The 22,476-nt window shown below is 34.6% G+C and overlaps 1 protein-coding gene, 1 long non-coding RNA gene and 1 pseudogene across 10 annotated transcripts in view; 1 reads left to right on the top strand and 2 right to left on the bottom strand.

The window, feature by feature from the left end:
- Positions 1-22,476, bottom strand: part of MKLN1 (muskelin 1) — a 322,083-nt gene that overhangs the window by 41,549 nt on the left and 258,058 nt on the right. For all 8 annotated transcript variants that reach the window (XM_079150174.1, XM_079150175.1, XM_079150170.1 and 5 more), the window contains one exon: positions 20,787-20,916. In XM_079150174.1, the coding sequence (XP_079006300.1) occupies positions 20,787-20,916 (130 nt within the window). The remainder of the gene's footprint in view (positions 1-20,786; positions 20,917-22,476) is intronic.
- LOC306667537 overlaps positions 1-22,476 on the top strand; it is a 146,278-nt gene that overhangs the window by 31,060 nt on the left and 92,742 nt on the right. The window lies entirely within an intron of this gene.
- Positions 12,655-20,493, bottom strand: LOC306667519 (succinate--CoA ligase [ADP/GDP-forming] subunit alpha, mitochondrial-like; annotated as a pseudogene). The gene has a single exon. The product of its transcript is annotated as a succinate--CoA ligase [ADP/GDP-forming] subunit alpha, mitochondrial-like (transcript).

Here is a 22,476-nt window from a genome sequence, read left to right on the forward strand (position 1 = left end):
GTCTGTCATTTTCTTTTTTTTTTTTTTAGTACTGAGTCATAAGTTCTTTATAAACACTGGATATGATTTGCAAAAAATTCTCTCCCATTCCTTGGGTTGTATTTGCATTTTCTTGTTTGTATATCTGTCTCTTTCATTTATAGTACTTGGGATTGAACTCAGGGATACTGACACAGAACCACATCCCCAGCTCTTTTTACTTTTTATTTTCAGACAGGCTTTCAAAAAGTTGCTTAGGGCCTCACTAAATTGCTGAGACTGGCCTGAAACCTGAGATTCTCCTGCCTTAGCCTCCCTAGTCATTCAGATGACAGGTGTGCACTATGGTGCCTGGCTGCCTTGATGGCATTCTTTGAAGCTCAAAGATGTTAAATTCTGATGAAGTCCAGTTTATCCATGTTTTGTTGTTTGTGTTCTATTACTAATTTTGTGCTAGAGTTAGAGTGACACAGGAACACATAAGACATAGCTAATTAATACACTAGGCACTAAAAGATGTTGTTCTTCAAAGTTAATAATGTCAAATTATAGTCTATAATAAACCACTGCATTCATATTGGCTTCACTGTCTCAAAATGATTTCAAGCCAGTAAATTTTTAATCTTTCCAAATACTAATTCAATTCCTCAGGGTGTGGAAGAAATGGTTAATTTTCTTGAAAATGTTATTTTTGACAGTACAACATCAGAGTTCTTAAAATGTTTGCAACATTATACTATTTATAAGTCATTTCCAAGTTACCTTTGCTCCTGACACAAAAAACAGATCTGTGTGCTTAATGGGTTTTTAAAGAACTTAAATACCAATTAGTATAAGAAACAAAAGGGAATGAAAGCAGGAAATCTTGGTTTAGTCTACAATTCCCAATTAACTACGTAATTTCATGCTAGAAAATTTTAGTGTCTATTTTCTTATCTAAAATTCAAAGTTAATCTAGGTAGTTTATTGGGACTTTTGAAGGTGACATTTTCTGTTGTGATAAGACTCAGAGGAGTATTAGGATAAAAGCTCCTAGCAATAGTAGCCATGGATAGTTAAGGCCAGAGTATTTAGGCAATTGCAATTGCAATGGAATAGACTTGAATCAAGAAGTAAGGAAGTAGCAGTAAACAATTCCCACCAAATGGAAATCACTCAGTATAAGAAGAACAGATGTTATATCTTAAGTACAAAAAGTCTGTGGACTGGGATTAAGAGACCAAGATTGGAGCACAAATTTGTGAAAAACAAGAGTAAACATTTTTTACCAAATATTTTATAGGTATCAAAGCATTTTTCTTGGGCAAGGGATATGGCTCAGTGGTAGAATGCTTGCCTAGCATGCAGAAGGCCCTGGGTTCGACCCAGCACTGCAATCAATCAATCAATAAATCAATCAAAATTTCTCTAAGACTACTCAAAGGCAAAATCGCAATCCCCCAAATATAAGAAAATGTTTACATATAAAATGTTGCATGTGAATAAAAAAAAATTAAAAAGAACATACACTAAGTTATAAATAATCATTATCTGGGAAGGAGTGGTCTTAAGGTACTTTCAGTTTCTATTATATAAGTACTATTTTTTTCCAATATAGAATGCTTTTATAATTGTAAGAAGAAAAAAAAAGTCCAACCCAAAATAAAGACAAAAAAATCTATCTGGGTAATAAGTGAGTGAAAAATTCCCACACATCCTCTCAAATTTTTCATGAAGAATATTTTTAATTAATATCTGAAATGTTGCTATTTAGATGGGCTTAAGACAGTTTTACTGTCACTAAAAATATGTTTCAAAGTAAATTTGCTGGCATTAGAGTTAACAAAACTAAAACTAGGCAATATGTTTTAAAGCTTAAAGAATTTTAATTTTTTTCTTTAAAAATAATGAAAATTTACACCTAAAACGTTCCTAAAAATGGGGGTGGGGGATAGTTCAAATTTAATAATGAATATAACTATATTCATGGCCTTTTGCCTAAATTACAAACTGCACTTAATTTTAATTCTTACTTCCACCCATTCTGCAGTAATGATTCAAAAGACATTTCAGTAAAAACAAAGTGAAGTTTCCTTATCTACTTTCAAAAGCAATCTAGGTTTCTAAGAAACTATTATATGTCCATTTCTATTTTACAATAAATTGTTACCTTCCTTTGTAAACAGAAGGAAAAAATCCATTCTTCACTTTTAAATGGATATTTTATGAATCTCGTTAAAGAAAACAAAAATGTAAAACGAAACCTACATATAAAAGTATAGTTTTGGGCTGTAGCTGTAGCTCAGTAGTAGAGAACTTGCCTGGCATGTGTGAGGCACTGTGTTCAATCTTCAGCACCACATATAAATAAATAAAATGAAAGGTATTGTGTCCATCTATACCTAAAAATACTTTTTAAAAAACTGTATTTATAAAACATTTCATACATATATAAGAATTATGTCTAGCACTAGCAGGCATTTTAGACTCTTGAATTTTTACTAATAGAAGCTGTTTATAAAATTTAAAGGTTGGACCTTCTGGTTTCAGAAAACAAACTCAACATGAACAGTACTTCCCTTCTTTCCTGCACCCCAGTGAATGAGCAGAAGACATTTATGCCCAAAAGGAAAAAACAGCACCAGAAGACAGTATATCATCAGGAGGTAAGAAATTTTCAACAATCTTAAAATATACAAGTTGAGCTCATACTGACAAGAGAAACCTGTCAAGAAAAAGGCCAATGCACCAGAGATAAAACATGGAAAAATTTCACCAACTACAAAAAACAAGAGGAGTGTGAGGCAACTCTCTTTGCCATTATGGTTTCATGACTTTGAATTTTGGTCCTAGCGTTTTTCTTCAGGCAACAATAAATTTTGATCAGCATTTATCACAGACTTCTAACATTCCTATTTATTTTTCATGGAGTCCTCCTTCCAAATGAGTTTCCAATGTGAGTCATTTATATGGCACACTTTCTGAGGCAAATATACCTGAGAATATTTTAATTCGCTCTCATATCTGAAAGTTAGGATTTAAATTTCTTGGTTTGTTGTTTTTCTTGGGTAGTTTTTAATTTTACTGTGTTCTTCCACTTAGTACTGCTGTTAAACTATCTGATATATATCTACCTTCTTGTCCCATACACCCATGTCCTTTCTCTCAGAAATCTTTTGGGGGTTTTTTTCTTTGATATTCTTAATTTTGCCTTAAAATGCCTAAGTATGCATTTTTCCTTAATTGTCTTATCTGGTATACCATGAACTCTTTCACAACCTGAAACCTTCATCTTTTTTGAATTCTGGAAAATTTACCTCCTTTTTTCATTTGTTTTTTATTTCTTTTGTCTTCTTAAAATTTTTATTTTTCTCTCCAACTCAAAATCCTTTTAAGATGTTGGCGTGTGTACAACTATTCTCCATATCTTTCTTTCTTTCTTCTGGTGGCAGTGCTGGGGATCAAACCCATGGCCTCCAATAAGTACTCTATTACTGAGCTACATCCCAGACCATTTTATCTTGAGACAGGGCCTCAGTGAGTTGTCTATGCTGGCCTCAAACTTGCGATCCTCCTGACTCAGTCTCCTGAGTAGCGGGGATTACAGGTGTGCGTCACCACACCTGGTCATTTTTTCGTATTTTCTCTTTATTTTTTCCCTACTTCTTTTTGGAAGAGTGTTCATTCTAATTTTTCAAGTGATTAATTCACTCACCCTGCTTATATGTATTGTTTTCTTTATTTCAATTATTTTCATTTCTATATCGATATGGTTGTCTTATGGATTTTAAAATCTTATTTTATATTATGATTGTAGCATATATTCCCTGATAGCTTTAAGTATACTGAACATATTTTGTTTTGTTTTTTACAGCTCAGAGGTTTTTTGTTTGTTTGTTTTAATCATGCTATGAATTCATAGGGAATTGATTCTAGCAGCTCAGGCTCCTTTCCATCAGTCCTCACGAAGTTTGCTTCTCTGAGAAAGCAGGCTGGTGCTTCTGATCATTTTCCTTCATGCATTTCAGGACCATGTCCTGGCTCTTTAGAGTGCTTGATATGCTTAATACACAAATTAATTCTCTTGGCAAAATTCTTGTCCCAATTTGCTTACAACAATGCCAAAAGAATGTGTTTGGGTATTTTGGTTTGTTTTGGTACTGGGGATTGAACCTGAGGGTACTTTACCATTAAGCTACACCCCTAGCCCTCTTTATTTTTGAGACAAGGTCTCCCTAAGTTTCCCAGGTTGGCCTCAAATTTGTGATCTTTCTGCCTCAGTCTCCCGAGTCACTGGGATCACAGGTGTGGGCCACAGCATTCAGTGCTGCCAACAGAATGTTGAATAATGCTGTAAACTCAGTTTTGCCATGATAACATTTGTTACCATGTACCCATTCCTTTTTGAATAGTACCCATTCCCTTGAGGTCTACAGTATCAGTTATCATACAGATTCACATGTATGTGACCAAAGGAACAACTCCATGTCTTCTATAATGCCTAGAGAATATGTGTCAGGAACCTGTCCTTTGTGCTCCTCATTTCAGCAAACTACTGGAAGATGGAGATTCTGGCTGAAAGGCAATTATCTTTATTTAAAATTCTTGGTTCATCTAATTCTAATAACTCTGCTTTATATCACACATATTATAAACTTATTTATTTTGAGATACTTGTCTAGTTATGTTGGTCTGTGTAGTAATATTTTTCAGGACATCAGCTCTTCCTTCTAATAAGATACACCTGTGAGGACTCTAAGGCTAGGCTTAAACTGGCATCAGTATCAGTAAGTTTAAGGGAAATGGAAGGGAAAAGCCATAGGGTAGTAAAGCCCAGGCACAAAGAACCAGTTAATCACTTCTGCATACTATCATGCCCCCATGTAAGGGTTTCATACTTTTGAAATCTTTGGGGGAAGCAAACAGCAGTCTCCTGGACTTGAAAGAGGAAGACAGGAAAAAATAAACTACTGAGAGCAGATATCAGTTCATGTCTGTATCAATTCTGAACTCCAACAGAGTTTCTGTGAGGCCATAACGTACTGCTCTTTGTATTTTGACACTAGTGGGACAGGCTACTGCTACTTGTTTCTATAGTGAAGGGACGAGAATTAACTCAATGTAAGTTGAGGGAGAAATGGCTTTCAGACTCCTTTAAAATGAGTTTCTGAAATCTAGCCTGCCTCTCATTTTTATTTCTGCAGTTTTGATTTTGGGTAACGGAATTAACAGTCTGTGTTAGTTCACGTTGACAGAAGTATTTTATAGCATTCTACATTGTATGAATTTTAACTAATTATGTATATTATGTTACATACATAATTATAATAATTGGTTCAATAAAAATGGCATTATCAACAACCAAAAAGACCTAAAGGCCAAAACAAAGAAATAAGCTGTCATTTTAACATGTCACAACTAATACAACCTTCAATTTAGTAGTTTCTAATGGGTGGGGGAGAAGAGGAGAAAAGGACAAATTTACAACACACATGACCCTAAAGGCTTCTGGACTCAAATGCCAAAAAGCTTCACTCAATGCCAAGAATCTTAAGAGTCTTTACAAACTGACTCAAAGAAAAATTAATCAAGAAGATGAGTAAATGAGATCATATGTTAATCATGAACACATTTTGAAAGGACACTTGTCTGAAAAAACAAGATGAGAATTACACAACAAATTATCACTTCCAATCTGTTATTTTTAGAAATTGTCTGAGAGATTACAATGATAATCCTCCAACTTCCCTATTTCTTCTTCAGTACCTTCAAAACTTAAAATAGGAAAACTAAAAGGGGAAGTAAAAAATATTTTATCTGACAGTCTGAATCACATTTTTATTTTCTCATTCCTTGGTTTACCCAATAAGTCAATGAGGGTGGTTGCCAGAATTTTCAACTTATCAGGAAATCTTAGATGGGGGATAAACATAGTCGTATTTTTGAAGTCTTTTCGATTCCAGAGAAAGGCACATTATTGCATTAATTCATGAACTACTCACCCCTATTTTTGCTTCATGGTTAAAAGCGCACATTTATTATTAATTGCTTTAGCTACAACACAGGAAAAGAACAAGCTTTGGAACTATCACAGAAATAAGAAATTTAATAAAAACAATTCTCCATATATTCTCTATTTATTAGGTTATCTTCACATAAAAGTCATAGGAAATCTAACAGTGGATTAATTAGTTCATGTAACAAAATTTTGCAAACACAGTTTTAGGACTGTCTCAACAGTTCAACTAAATCATGGTACTAGGTTAACATCTCTGCAACTATCTTGGATTTCTCCTCCCCTCATTTCTGAAAGTTGCCAGTATCAGCTCTAAACATCATATCCTTATATAAAACACCTAAGGCAGGGATGGAAAGGGCTCTTCTAGCTCCATTTTCATTAGAAAGGACTTTCTCTCTCCAAAATCCTCCAGCTGAGTTTTCTTTTTCTTTCTTTTTTTTTGGGGGGTGCTGGGGAACAAACCCAGGGCCTTGAGCTTACAAGGCAAGCACTCTACCAACTGAGCTATCTCCCCAGCCCCTCCAGCTGAGTTTTCTATGTCTCACTGGCCATAACTAGGTCACATGGGAAAGATGTAAAGAAATAATCTGGGTTTATAAGATGGTGGCACTGAGTGGCAGCAGCGGTGCAGAGCAGGACCAGGCTCTGTTCAACCGGGACATGGAGTCGGGGGCTGGCGCTGCGACCTCTTCGACTGCGGATCTGGCCATCCCCAAGGAGATATTGATCACAAATATCTAAAAATGGGATCAGATGTTGAGATTGACCAATCTTCTGGAAGTCATCTGATGAAGTCCAGTCACCGACAGGTGTTTGTCTCAGAAATCATAAACATAGATGGATCTCAATGGAGTCAGAAATGGGGCTTGGGAAATCAGAAACCTACATCAAATTAGAAAAACTTGGAAAGGGTACATATGTAATACTTTATAAAGGAAAAAGTAAACTGACAGATTTTGGTGGAAATTCTGTTTGGAACACAAAGAAGGCACACCAAGTACAGCTAAAAGAGAAGTTTCACTCTTAAAGAATTTAAAACATGCAAACATAGTAATCTTACAAGATATCATTTACACAGATAAATCTTTGACTCTGGTCCTTGAGTATCTGATGTTTCTATACCAAATTCTACATGGATTAACTTATTGCCACAGAAGAATGGTGTTGCATCAAGACTTGAAACCACAGGACCTTCTCATTAATAAAAAAGGGAAGACTGATCCTGGGCCGACATGTTGAAGATTTAGACCTACATTTTCTTCTATAAGATGAAGGGTCTCTGGTCTGATTCCGAGGTCCTTGATCCATTTTGAGTTGAGTTTTGTGCAGGGTGAGAGATAGGGTTTAGGTTCATTCTGCTGCATGTGGATTTCCAGTTTTCCCAGCACCATTTATTGAAGAGGCTATCTTTTCTCCATTGCATATTTTTGGCCCCTTTGTATAGTATGAGAAAATTGTATTTATTTGGGTTTGTGTCCAAGTCCTCTATTCTGTTCCATTGATCTACCTGTCTATTTTGGTGCCAATACCATGCTGTTTTTGTTACTATTGCTTTGTAGTATAGTTGAAGGTCTGGTATTGCAATATCCCCACCTTCGCTGTTCCTGCTAAGGATTGCTTTAGCTATTCTGGGTTTCTTATTCTTCCAGATGAATTTCATGTTTTCTTGCTCTATTTCTGTGAGGGACGTCAATTGGGATTTTAATTGAATCTGTATAGCACTTTTGGTAGTATGGCCATAGACTTTCTTAACAGGACTCCCATAGCACAAGAAATAAAAGCAAGAATCAATAACTGGGATAGATTCAAACTAAAAAGTTTCTCTCAGTGAAGGAAACTATCAGCAATGTGAAGAGAGAGCCTACAGAGTCGGAGAAAACCTTTGTCACTCATACTTCAGATAGAGCACTGATTTCCAGAATATATAAAGAACTCAAAAAACTCTACACCAAGAATACAAATAACCCAATCAACAAATGGGCTAAGGAAATGAACAGACACTTCACAGAAGAAGATCTACAAGCAATCAACAGATATATAAAAAAATGTTCACCATCTTTAGTAATAAGAGAAATGCAAATCAAAACTACCCTAAGATATCATCTCACCCCAATTAGAATGCCGATTTTCAAGAATACAAGCAACAATAGGTGTTGGAGAGGATGTGGGGAAAAAGGTACATTATACATTGCTGGTGGGGTTGCAAATTAGTGCAGCCACTCTGGAAAGCAGTGTGGAGATTCCTTAGAAAACTTGGAATGGAACTACCATTTGACCCAGCTATCCCACTCCTCGGACTATACCCAAAAGACTTAAAATCAGCATACTACAGAGATACAGCCACATCAATGTTCATAGCTACTCAATTCACAATAGCCAGATTGTGGAATCAACCTAGATGTCCTTCAACTGACGAATGGATAAAGAAACTGTGGTATATATATACAATGGAATATTACTCAGCCATAAAGAAGAATAAAATTATGGCATTTGCAGGCAAATGGATGAAACTGGAGAATATCATGCTAAGTGAGATAAGCCAATCTCAAAAAAACCAAAGGAAGAATGATCTCACTGATAAGTAGATGATGACACATAATGGGAGTGGGAGGGGGCAAGAATGGAGGAAGGAGGGACTGTACAGAGGGAAAAAAGGGGTGTGAGGGGTGGGGGGAGGGAAAAATAACAGAATGAATCAAACAGCATTAGACTATGTAAATATATGATTACACAAATGGTATGCCTTTACTCCATGTACAAATAGAGAAACAACATGTATCCCATTTTGTTTACAATAAAAATAAATCTTTAAAAATAAATAAATGAAAATAAAAAAGGGAAATTAAAAAAAATAATAATCTGCAAAAAGGTAATAATGACTAGTTTAAACTAATCATGATTCCTCCTCTGGGACTGGCCAATTTGCCTTTAAACAAAATTATGGTTTGTTTAATAAGAAAGGACCAAGGGGTGGGCAAATAACAATGTTGCCACATTCTTATCTTCTAAATTTGGGATATTTTAAATGTTTGCTACGACCTTATTAAGCTCTAGCAACAATTCTAGTTTAAAACTTGTATTATTTTACTTAAACCTGGGTTTCTACCACTCATCATTTATTTTTTTTATAAAACTGTAACTAGCTTTTGACATTCAACAATATTGTATTTACTGATCTACCTCATTTGTATTAAGCTACAAAGAATTAATCTCATTGAATGGGTCAACCACAATTTATCTAACTGATGGACAATTAAATGTTGTCTCCAGACTTTTTCCTCTTGCAAATGGTACTGCAATAAATGTCTGTACATCTTTATTTATTTACTGTTTAAATGTAGCTGTGAAGTACATAAGAGGAATTCCTAGGGAAAAAGTGCTCTTTTTTAAGGAGTATATATCTTTTTTTATTTATATATATATATATATATATATATATATATTTTTTTTTTTTTTTTTTTTTTTGGGTGCTGGGGATATGAACTCAGGGCCTTGATGCTTGCAAGGCAAGCACTCTACTGACTGAGCTATCTCCCCAGCCCTATCTTTTATATTTTAATAGACAAAAGGTATTCTCAAAAAAAGACTGCACTCATCCAGAGTGTAAGAGAATGTCTGCTTTCTCATAACCATACCAACATTCATGAGTGATCTTTTAATTTTTATTTTAAATTATGAATGCAGTGGAGCATCTTTACTGAAGTAAATTTCCTCGTTAACTGAATTTTTTTTGGGGGGAAATGTTTATTCAAGCCATTTGTCCTACTAGACGATTATCCCTTTTTGACTCATTTCTAAGAGTTGTTGTTTACAGTAAGACCCTAAGCTTTATCTTAGCTGATAGTTGGTCATTTACTATTTGGTATTTAAGTATTTATATATAATCTTATTGATTTGCTAAATATCAAATAATCTCTATGATTTCTGGGTTTTATGGCATGTTTGAAAATATCTATTCCTAATCCTAGATTATTTTAAAAATTTGTATTATAATTTTATTCACGTATACTTGGAATTTTCTTTGATATACAAACAGGGATCCAAATTTTCCTTTTTTAAAATGCCAGCTCTTAAGGTTTATATCATTTACTATATAATATACTTTCCCTCTCTGATTGGAAATGACAACTTTACCATATACTAAATTCTCATACATATTGGGGATATTTTTATGTTGTTCCATAATGCAGCTTTATAAATATCTGGTAATGCTAGTATTACCTCATCATCTTTCATTTTCAAAGCTGTCTTTAGTGTTCTTGAATGTCTGTTTTTATAGATGAACTAATTCATTCACATTTACTATCAAATAATTTAAAATTATATATTAACAATATAAACAATATAAAGCTTCTATACTAAAAGGACAGAAGAGAAAAATTAGGGAAAATTACTATTACTAATGATTTTGAGAGAATTTGTTTTTATCAAAGATAACATACCAAATATGAAAGATACTGAAGAGAGCAAAGAAGCAAGGTTACATCGAAAATAAATACTATCATTCCTAGTGCAGCTATATATTAATTATAGCAAATCATTAGTTTCAAAGTCTTCTCTATACTTATAACTTAGTCTTAGTTAATTGCTAAAAGTCTAAAAGGGTCAAAAAACATAAGGACACATTATGATGGTTTTTAAAAATGTCAGTAAGTACATTCCCAGGGCCAAAATTTAAAAAAGATGTTGCCTTTAAGATTTTCATGAAAATATATTTATAGATATATCAGACCTTGCAGATGTAATTCACATAGCCCTCATATGAATTTTACAGCCTAAAAGAAGAAGGGGATGAAATTTTGTCAAAGTACTGGATGGAGCTAGATGAAGTCTTAAGATCAACTGGTCCAATCCCCTCATCTTCAGATGAATAATCAGGTTCAGAGAAATTACATAAATTTGCCAAAGTTGCAAAGGGATAACCAGCAGACCCAGATGAACAGAGGCCAAATCATTTGATTCTCAATTCTCTATTCCTTCAACTACACCAATCTGCTACAATGATTAGAACGAAATGGAATAAACAATGGCAAGTACAGAAAAAGAATTAACAGAATTCAAGATATTTAAAGAGTAAGGAAACATGTAACTATTACAGAACAGGGATCAGGTTGCAAGAGTGCTTGACTTAGTGAAACAGGATCCCCTGAATTTATAAACAACTTCCTGAAAAATACTTTTCTGCATCCTAACTTCCTGAAAACTGCTCTTACTTCCTCATGGCTGAGCAGATGTCATGGAATTTAAGTTTGACATGCTCTTGGATTAACACAGCCTAGCTAAATCTACATATAGTTACTACCTTCATTCCACTGTTTTGTTCCCCCCAGTATTAAGGATTGAACCTAGGGGCATTACACCACTAAACTAAAACTCCATCCCTTTTTATTTTTTATTTGACACAGGGTGTCTTACTACATTGCAGAGACTGACCTCAGACTTGCAATCATCCTGCCTCAACCTCCAAGTAGCTGGGATTACAGGCAGACACAACCAAGTAAGGTTTCTCTTCTTTTAAAAAGGCTTTTTGTATCCCTGAGTCCACAAAAATGGTTATTTAAGAAAGAAAAGGATCTCTATTTTCCTCTAAGTTCGCTTTAAATAAATCTTTTTTTTTTTTTTTTTTCTCACCAACCTGACTCCTGAGAGTCTCATCGGAGTGTTAAACTGTAAAGCTTTTCCCTCTCAATTCCATTAGCATCTGGCAAATGGTGAAAACTCCACATTTGTTTACCTTGAATGAATACAGATAAGAGAAAGTACTTCTACTATGAAACAGTTTCTATAGCAAATCATAAAACTCTGGTATTGTGACAGATCATCTTCTAAACATAATTATTATTAAATACAGAGCTTACATGCAGGGAGCCTGCTAAACCCTTTGTGTTCACAGTCATATTGCCAAAACTTAGAGATAAACCCAAATTAGATATGCTGAATTCTGATGTAATTATGTATGCGTTAGATGCAATGCTAATAAATTCTTATTTCTAAATAGTTGCTAAGTCCACTGATTTAAATTATAATTTCCTTCTGAGGGAAGCAGAAAATTATTATACTCTTAAAAAATTGGAGTTGAAGTTTTTTCATATGGTAAGATACTAAATCTGATAATACATTTAAATAATTATAAAGAGCAATGATTTAAGATTTTACAGTATTTGACTATACAAAATCATTAAAAGCAACAATTACAGATATCTCTAATTGGTGATCTCAATAGTTCAAAGAAATTTCTCCTATGATATCTAACAACAATTTGCAACACACATTGTAAACATAGTTTTAATCAAATAATCCACATTAGTGAGTCATAAGCACAGTAATTAAATGTTAAGTCCATCTCAAATTATGATAATTAAATATAGTAAAAAAGATTTAGAAGAACTGTTAATAAACAATAGAATGGTTAAATAAACTACAGAGCAACTACATAATGGATAAAACTGGTATTTTCTAAGAATATTTAATAACATAGGAATTTAAATAGTATACTGCTTCATTCTTTTTTTTTTTTTTTTTTTTTTTGTATGTGTCTGGGTGGGGTGGCTGAGTCCCTATTTAAATGAAAATCCTCAGAGGGCCCTCCTTTTTTTCTTTTAATGGTACTAGGGATTAAACTCAGGGGCACTCAACCACTGAGCCATATGCTCAGCCCTATTTTGTATTTTATTTAGAGACAGGGTCTCAATGAATTTCTTAGCGCCTGGCTATTACTGAGGCTGGCTTTGAACTCATGATCCTCCTGCCTCAGCTTCCTGAGTTGCTGATATTACAGTTGTGTGCCAATACTGCTTTATACTTAAAAGAACTTTCAATGCCTTACAAAGTAAGTTGTAATCTAGTAGGATCAAATAAAGTGTAAACATACTTTTTAAAGTGAAGTAAAAATAATTCTATGGAAGAACAATACACCATAGTTTTAATATGAGGTTTTCTGAGTAGTCTAACTGAATTCAGTATGCTTTTTGGGAGACTTAGAGTACTGAAAAGAATGAATCCTCTCTAGGAAATCCTGAATAAAGTATGTATATTTACCCAAAGTTTGTCACAGCTTTTAAAAACAGAGTCAAGATTATAATGCCAGATGATACCAATGATTGTGTTAACCATTATGGCTAGAGTCATATACTTGAATTTCTAACCTGAATTTAAGAAGACAGCTATCTACAAACTAAGAGAAGAGAGCACCAGTTAGCTTAGCTAGGTTCTAAAGGTGGGAGGGAAAGATGTGAAGGAACTGAATGGGGGAAAGTCCAAAAGCAAGAAAAAGTGTCCCATCTATAAAGATTTAATATTCAGTGACCATGAAGAAAAGAGTTGGTAGAAGAGAAGATGGAGAAACCAAGAATGGGGCTGGAGAACTAAGTTGGGGCCTATCATAACTGAGTCAGGCTGAGTTTAAACTTAATCCTAAAGGCAAGCACAGATGATTAAACAATTTGAAGCAAGAAAGAAAAATCACTAGGTGTGTATTTTTTAAAAGATATTTTCTTATCTTAATTACCACTCATCAAAAGATAAGGTCAATTTACTTCCTTTACCTCCCCATACATAACCACAAACTCCTTGAAAATAGAGCCCCTTTACCAAGCTGCATTCCTAGTGCTGATTAGTTTATTGTCTGGCATCTAGCAGTTAGCTAAAAATATCTGTTAAATAAATGTGAAGACATATGGTTCTATTCTTAATGGGTAATACAGAAAAGATATATTCTGCTTACAGTATGGAGAATGGGTTGGGGAAGATATGGAGTATACAAGGAGAGAATGACTAGAGTCAGACCAAATAAGCAAAGATGTTCAAACTAGTGAAGCAAAACTGACATGACTTGATAGTCACTGGATAGATCAGTATTACCTGAGGGTAGTACTGATATACTCTTGAGAAAACTGAGGCATGCAACCATAATAGCAGCCCAAACTCAAGGGTTAATCCATCTCCACTCATAGAGAAGCCATGAGCAGGCACATTATTTTCCTTAAAATATAATTCTGGTAATTTACAAATGCAGAAACAAAAGCTGAGACCTTAGGTAATTTGCCTAAAGTGATTCAACTAACAGGCCCTGGAACAATACAATTTATCATAGTTCTGATAACTTAAATAGGCCCCGTAAAGCTAGAATGGTGGTTCTCAATCCCCAGCACACACTAGAATCCTCTAGGAGATAGAAAGGGGAGAGGAAGAAAGAAAGGGGTAAAGGAGAAGAGAGCAGGAGGGAACAGAAGGAAAACAGAAAAGCAGGGAGATAGAAATGAAAAGAAAAAAATAAAGGAAAACAGAAAAACGAAAGTAATTTCAGTTTCATTCTAATATATCGACAGAGCCACTGAAATTCCTTAATTCCAAGTATAGTTGTAACAGTTTTAGGGGGGGGAAATTTTCCAATTAGTTCTAACCAGATGCTCAACTCTGCCATAAAAATCTTCTGTATAATACCCATTATACACATAGCCTTTGAACAATGCAACTCAATGAAATACTGTCAAAATCAACCACTTGGAAAATGTATACCTATATAACAGTGATATTTTCAAACCAAATCAGATCAATATACTGACATTAAAGTTTTCTAGCACTTTCTATTTTACTCAGAAGAAGAACAAATTTTTTTGCATGTATACAGTCTCTCATATCTCTAATCTTATTTTTTACCCACATTCCTCAATTTGCACCAGCCCATCTGTTTCTGGAATATGTCAACTTCTTTTCTGCCTCAGGAACTTTGCTCTCAGTTCTTCATGTGGTTCTTCCTCATTTTCTACTTAAAGAGTACCTCCTCAGACATGATTTACTAACCTACTCTATCTAAATAGGAACTCACATGTTACTCATTACCATAGCACCCAATTATTTTCTTCACGGTACTTAAAATACCACTGTAGGTTTCTTTCCATAAGAATGTAAACCCTCTGAGAAAATCTTATTCCCCAGGTCCACAGTTGAATCCCAAGTGCCTGAAATAACACTAGCCACATAGAAGACAATGAACTATGTGGGAAAGGAGGGAATAAGAGACAAAACTAGACACTAGCAGACAATCAGGAAATACTATTAATGAATTAACTTATTTACATTGTGGTGAAGCTCACCCTAAATCAATTAAAAATTGAATACTGCACGGAAAAAATGGTGATTCTGATTTTTTTTTTTTTTTTTTTTTTTTGCAGTGTTGGGGATCAAACCCAGGGCCTTGTACTTGCAAGGCAAGCACTCTACCAACTGAGCTATCTCCCCAGCCCTACGTGATTCTGATTTTATAAAAGGTGATTATAATAGTAATTAGGGAATGAGTCCACTTTCTTTTCTTCTAATAACTCTGGTTCATGGTAATAAAACCAGAATGTACCATTTAATATAAATTTTAAAATAGCATAAGACAAAAATTTTAAGATTTTATACAATAAATAACTCCTTCCAAAATTATGCCAATATGCCAAAATTTTAATAGTTTATCTTGGATGGTCTGATAATTTCTGTTGGTATCATTCTATATTTTTCAAATTCTTGACAATATCGTTACTTATAGAAGCAGAACAAAAACCGGAAAACAAAAAAAGAATGCTTACCATACTTTGTTAGCCCTAAAACTAGTTATAACTATGGCTGAAGTATTCAAATAAACAATTTTGCAAATTGCTACCTAATTATAACTCATTTAAAATTTTTTCAAATGATAATCATTAAAGTCTACTTATTACAGATTTTTAAACTACTATTCTGTCATTTTCACTATTATCAGGTTTTTCTAATCTTGAAAAATACACTTCAGTATGGCAGCAAAAATACCTTCTTTGCACTACATTCTAAACTTCTTTTTTTTTCTTTTTCTTTTTTTTTTTTTTTTGTGGTGCTGGGGATCGAATCCAGCGCCTATGCTTGTAAGGCAAGCACTTTACCAACTGAGCTATCTCCCCAGCCCTACATTCTAAACTTCTAAATTTTAGTTCTCATTGTGTAATGCTGAATACGTAACCTGAATGATTTCAATGTTTCCTAACTTGCAAATAACACCAACAATTTGAGATATTCTGGCATACAATAGGGTCTAAATAAAGAGTAGTCATTATTATTGATCAGAGTATTAACTACTACTTATTCTATCATCACTTTGAAATATTATGATCTCCTTGTTTCACAGCTGCACTCCTGGTCTAACACTGAGCCAGCACATTTGTCCCATCAATTACTATGTTCACTATCTTTTTTAGGGAGAGCTATATCAGAATTGTAGGAGTCTTACCACTCTCCTCCTAGTTATTTTAATGCAAAATTTAAAAATATAAAAATAAAAAACAGCCCCTTGGTCTCTCTCTTTTTGATGCTGGGAATCTAAAGTAACTCTTAAAAGCCAGAAGAAGTCAAAGATTATATCATATGCCTCCACACTATCCTATGGCAACAGAAAATAAATGAAAAAATATGACAATTTTAAACAGCTTAAGTAATGCTACTAGCCATTTAGGTCCATATTTCTAAATCATATATGCTTAAGTTACTATTTTAGACATCACCTAATGACTTCCTGTTTTAGTAGACAAAGATCTACTAAATTTTACTGGTTTTTTGCATCATTATGGTTAGAGAAATACTATTCACTTGTACAGTCAAAAAATTTACTGTGATGATGGCCCCTTTCTTGGAAATTTTTTTGTTTGCTTTTTCTTTTGAGTTCCTATCTCTAGTTTTTCCTCAGACAATGCTATTTACCTATTAACAGTTTTTTATTCCAAAAGTTTAAGCATATCTTTTGAGTCTACCTTTTTCTATAAATCTTATTTTTTTTCCAAATCAAAGGGTAGATTTATTGGCTGTCTCTGTTATACAACAGGTGAAATATCTCAGTCTAGGACATTCTAAACTTTACTTTGGCTTCCTGTCGTGCTGAAAGACCAGGCTGACAATCAGTGACAACAGAAGTAAACTGCCAATGGTTCAAAAGTCTACCATGATTCATTCCACAGTTTTAGGACCTTTTTGTTTTTTCTTTCATAGCATCTTCCTCTTTTCAAATCTGATGTAGATGGTGGTGCCCAGCTGTGCAGGAGACATGCTGCCCACAACTCCTGCACTCTAAAGGGTAGCAATCTTCTTTTTAGCTCCATCTTTTCCTCCAGCAATAATTACTCCAATCATTCTGTAGCATTTTCTTCTGCATTAACCATCAATTTCACCAATCAATATGATCCTTCTGTGGCTCAATCATTCAGAAAGATTTCAAGGCAGTCAATAAAATTGGTTCCATTAAAGGATCACTTCCAAGGCCAACACAAAAAGACTGCCCCAGTCCAGCTTATGTTGTTTGGTGAACTGCTTCATAAGTCAGGATGCCAGATCTGGACACAATACCAATTCTTCCTTTCTTATGAGTATGGCCAGGCATGATACCAATTTTGCATTCTCCAGGATTGATGACTCCAGGGCAGTTTGGCCCAATTAGCCTTGTCTTTTCTGGTGCAGCAGTTTGTGCTTGATCCGTGCCATGTCCTGTTGTGGAATACCTTCAGTAATGTACATAACCAAGAACACTTCTACCTCAACAGCTTCATCAATGGCCACAACAGCAAAGGAAGAGGGACATAAATGACAGAAGCTATAGCTACTATCTGTTCTTTGGCCTCCTTTGCAGTATTAAAGACAGGTAAGCCCAGAAGGATCCAGCCTCCTGTCTCTGGAGTGGTTCCTCCAATGAGTTTAGTGCCATAGTCCAATGCCTGCTGGCTATGAAAGGTGCCCTGCTTACCAGTGAAACCCTGGCAAACAACCTTTGAATTTTTATCGACACAGAGATGTTTCTGGGAAGCTGTAGAGGAACAATGCCAAATTAAATTCTGTTGCAGCAGGAAGGTGCATGACAGCAGGCAAATAGTGCCCAGGCCACTGCTGCCAGAGGCCATAGTTGCAGTGGTAGCTGCAGCAGCTGAGGATCTACAAACCTCATTTTTGTAAGGAAAAAAGGTCTATTTTTGTTCTCCTGCTATAGTGTGAACTGGATACTCATTAGGTTCACTGTGCAAGTGTCATCTTGGGATGCCCCTTTGTTGCTTTCCTGTGTTGGATCTTCTTTTTCCCAGCTCCCATGTTTCCTTTCTTGCTGCTTTTACTTGTTTTTATTAGTTTATAAGGTGTACTAACTTCCCAAGAAAAACTGTGTAAGAATTCTGTCATTTTTATTATCTTGTGAAGTAGACACCACTAACTGCATGATCCAATAGCTATTTTCAAACCCCTTCCCCAGTGTACTACATGAAGACTGGAAAAGCTAAATACTTGCTTTCCCAGACTCTACCAAAGCCAGGTTTCACGGTTCTAGTCAATGAAATAAATGCGTGCAGAATCCCACACAGAGTTTGCTGGGCACATTTTGCTTTGCTTCTTTCTTTCTTTTCCTACCTGGAACAAAGGAATTATGTTTGAGGTACTTCATACAACTTGCCAGCATGAGGCTATAGCTTCATATTTAAAAGAGAGCATAACAAAAGAATGAACTCAGGGGCTTTGGTATAACTGTTGAATCACTACATCAATGCCAGATGGTCTACCTCTGGATTTCTTATTCTGTGAGAGAAATAATTCTATAATTGCTTAAGTACTGTTTAATGGCTTTTCTTTACTCCCCACCCCTCTCCCAGACTGGGGATGAACCCAGGGTCACTTACACTGAGCTACACACTGAACTCTTTTTATTTTTATTTTGAGAAGAGTCACCCTCCTGCCTCAGTCTCCTGAGGAGCTGGGATTACAGGGAAGTGCCACCAGGCCTGGCATTTAATGAATTTTCTATTACTCATAGGAAAACACATTTCACTGATCAACCTTGTATGTATGAAAATAATACTTTTCCCTTTTGTTTCACTGTTTTGTGTAGAAGTTGAATTCCAAGTTGGTAATTTTCTCTCAGAATTTTCAAGAATGTGGTTCCACCTTACCTTATAGTTCCTAATGTTGCTGAGAATTTCTACATCATTGTTAAGTCCTGTTTCTCTGACTTTCATTTTGCTCTAGAAACTTTCAGGAACTTTTCTTTATACCAGATAAGTGGAACTCCACAATGCATAATGATATGACTTTGTAGTAAGAGGATTGCATGTATTTATTCATTAAATTTACTGACTTCTGTAGGAAACCACTTATAATCAGGAGGTCGATCCTTTTTAATTTGAGGAAATTTTCTATTATTATTTTAATCTCTTACTTTTTTTTTTTTTTTTTTTTGCAGTGAGGCAGGTACTGCAGGTTGAACTCAGAAATGCTTTGCCACTGAGCTACATTCCCTGTACTTTTTATTTTTAATTTTGAGATAGGGTCTTGCTTAGTTGCTAGGGCCTTGCTATGTTGAACTTGAACTCATAATCCTCCTGCCTCAGACTCCTAAACCACTGGGATTACGGTGTAGGCTATAGTGCCTGACTAGATAGATATTTTTTAAGACCCTTATTTTAAATTTCCAGCTCTGTCTCTTACTTTTAGGGAGATTTCCTTTTATTGATCTCACAATGCTTCCACTTTTTCTATTCTAACAAAACACATTCCTTAAAAGCTATTTTTTCATCTACCTCTGATTGCATTCTATTATAATTTAATGAATATAATCTTTTTGTCTAAGAAGGTGATCCTGATTATTTTTTATTTATTGTGTCCTGTGCATTATTTCAAATTTGTTTAGGTTTTTTCTTTCTCTCATGGGCAAGGCCCTAACCCAGAAGATATCTAACAAACTGGCAAAAGCAAAGAAATAAAAAATTAATAGAAATCTATGTGTGCACAATGGGCAACATTGTAGGAATACTGGGCTGTGAACCTGGCCACTGTGTTGGGGACTAGACAGCAAGATTAACCATTTTATTGGTTGTGGGAGTGAGGAATAAAGCTCCAGAGAGTGAACCTCTTGCTTTCTGTCTAGCAGGAAGGATCAGAGTCCTCTAAGTCAAACTATTCCACCAGGAAGTTTTTATACTTTGGTGCTATCTTTTATTTTTAGAAGAATACTTAAAAAGATGTTTCTTCTTTAATATGAACAATTTCAAGAAAAAAATATTTTTCTGGTTTTGTCTCTTTGTTTTAGAAGCCTAATCAACATAGCATCCGGAAATGATATGTATAAGACAGGTGTTTTTATCCTCGTTTTATCCATATTCAAAACAACCAGCAATTTAAAAATCTATCTTATACAGTAACATTTTAAACCACTGGGCTTGATCAAAGCCATTTTACTGGGTATAGTGATCATGAGTAAATCGACTACTGTATAGAGTAATCATAAATTAGTAAAACAAGGTACTTTTAAGAGTGAAAAAGGAACTATTAATAATTATGACAGGGCAATATGCATAAACTGGGCAAACCAGTTACCCTATTACTAGGAGAATAACTTCTTAGATACTGAGCTTATAAACTTATCAGATATCATCAATAACATGAAGTCTTCTCTCAGAACAAAGGTATTTCCTATTATGCACTGTCTAATCCGCAGGTCACTACAGTGAAAACAGAAGGTGAAAAGAATTAGCAAATGTAAAGTTTTTAAGATATTTCTTCTTGCAACAGCACCCCCCCACTAAGAGCACACGTATGCACGCACACATACACAAGTTACTTTAGAAAGTCACATGTCTTTCTGCTTGAATAAATAATAATTGTTATTCACATATTTTTAAACAGATTTGGCGAGTTTTTCTTCCTCTTGCTCAGAATTAATACAAATAAAGAAACAGAGAAAGGGTAAAGATGGTTGAAAAGAAAATGGTTACAGTTTTCTATCTAAAGTAGTTAAGGCATGAGAGAGGAAATCCCTAAGTGCTCTTACCCATCCCAGAGTCTTTCTTGGTGCCATCTGATATTATGTCTACATGATCAGAGTCCACATCATAACTAAAAAAATCATTTAAATAGGTCTTTGATCGCTGGCCTCCAAACACATACAAACAACGATTTTTCTGAAAAAGAAGAAAAGGACAAAGAAGGGAGAAATTTGTCACTTTGGTAAAGAATTCAGAATGGTTCTCTTAAAATTTAAATCACTACAAATGTAGTTAATAATAGATCCCATGCAATGAAGAACCATACTGGAATAAAGAACGAAGAGAAGGCTCTTCTACATACTGCTAAGACATGACTTCCAGGATATCCTGTTAAAGTGAAAAGGCAAGGTGCTAAATAATATACACGGGTTGCTGCCTTTGTGTAAGAAACAAGTAATATCTGTATGTGTATGAGAGAGAGAGAGAAAGAGAGAGAGAGAGAGCGCGCGCGCGCACACATGCACACAAGTGTGCTATGGGCATGAGCTGAGTGTATGTGTTTGTTACTGCTTTTTTTTTTTAAACAAAGGAAGGATAAACCAAAACCTAATAAAGGATAGTTACTTACAGGGAATGAACAGAGCTCCTTTTTGTCCCTATTCAGAAAACAGGGATAAAAACCAGATCTCTCACTTTTATGTGCCAGCCTCCAGAACTATCTATGAGAAATAAACTTCTGTTGTTTAAAAGTCACTCAAAAAACCAAAACACACACACACAGATCTTACAGCCAGGTGTGGTGGTGCACACCTGTATTTCTAGTTGTTCCAAAGACTGAGGCAGAAGGAAGGTCATAAGTTCAAGGTCAGCCTGAGCAACTTAGCAAGAGTATCCCAAAATAAAACAAAAAGGTCTGGGGATGTAGCTCAGATAGAGCTTGCCCAGATGTAGGTGGCCCTGGGCAAATCCCCAACATCAGGTTGGGAGGGGAACCCTAAAAAAAAAAAAAGACCCCTCCAAAATGTATCTTGACTTATGGTTTTGACTCTAGTACTGTGTGTATGTTACTATTTACTCAGAAAACAAAAACAAAAATCTCTGAAATTTGAAAAAAAAAAAGAAATTTATCTGTACATAAAGATATGACCAAATGGAAACATGACTGTACCGAGAAAGTGGTATCTGTAGTGCTTTTTAATTCACAATTTTCTGATTAGTCATTCCTACTGACCTAAATCCTAAACTGAAAAATAATCAGAAAGCAATCTCATACAGCTCTCAGCAATTTTTGTTACTAGCTTAGTTATTTTGAAAATTATTATAGATAAAGCAATACAGTAGTGCTGTATGAAGTAGGGTTATAACCTTAAAAGATATGCAAGTACAAAATGAAATCATTAATTAAGGATAACAATCTTCAATTGGAAGATTTTTAAAAATATATTTTCAATCCACAGATGGTTGAATCTTAGAATACAGAACTCATGGGTATAACAAGACTACTAATTAAGATACAATACCCAAGATCTGCTTTAATCTACTAAGTCCCAAGTTTTCAATTCTGCAAATATTTCAACAAAATTGACAAAGGTACATTAAAACAGGTGGAAATCACAATCTAGAGTTTATATAAATTATTATATTAATCTTCATATCATATTAGTTAATATTATAATTATATTCTTAGTTTTATAACTACATTAAATGTTATATACTATGTTTTAGTTTTTTATAGGTGTTCCATATCTAGGAAAA

This window comes from Sciurus vulgaris (genome assembly GCF_902686455.1).
Source record: "Sciurus vulgaris genome assembly, chromosome: 8".
NCBI classification, from domain to species: Eukaryota; Metazoa; Chordata; class Mammalia; order Rodentia; family Sciuridae; genus Sciurus; species Sciurus vulgaris.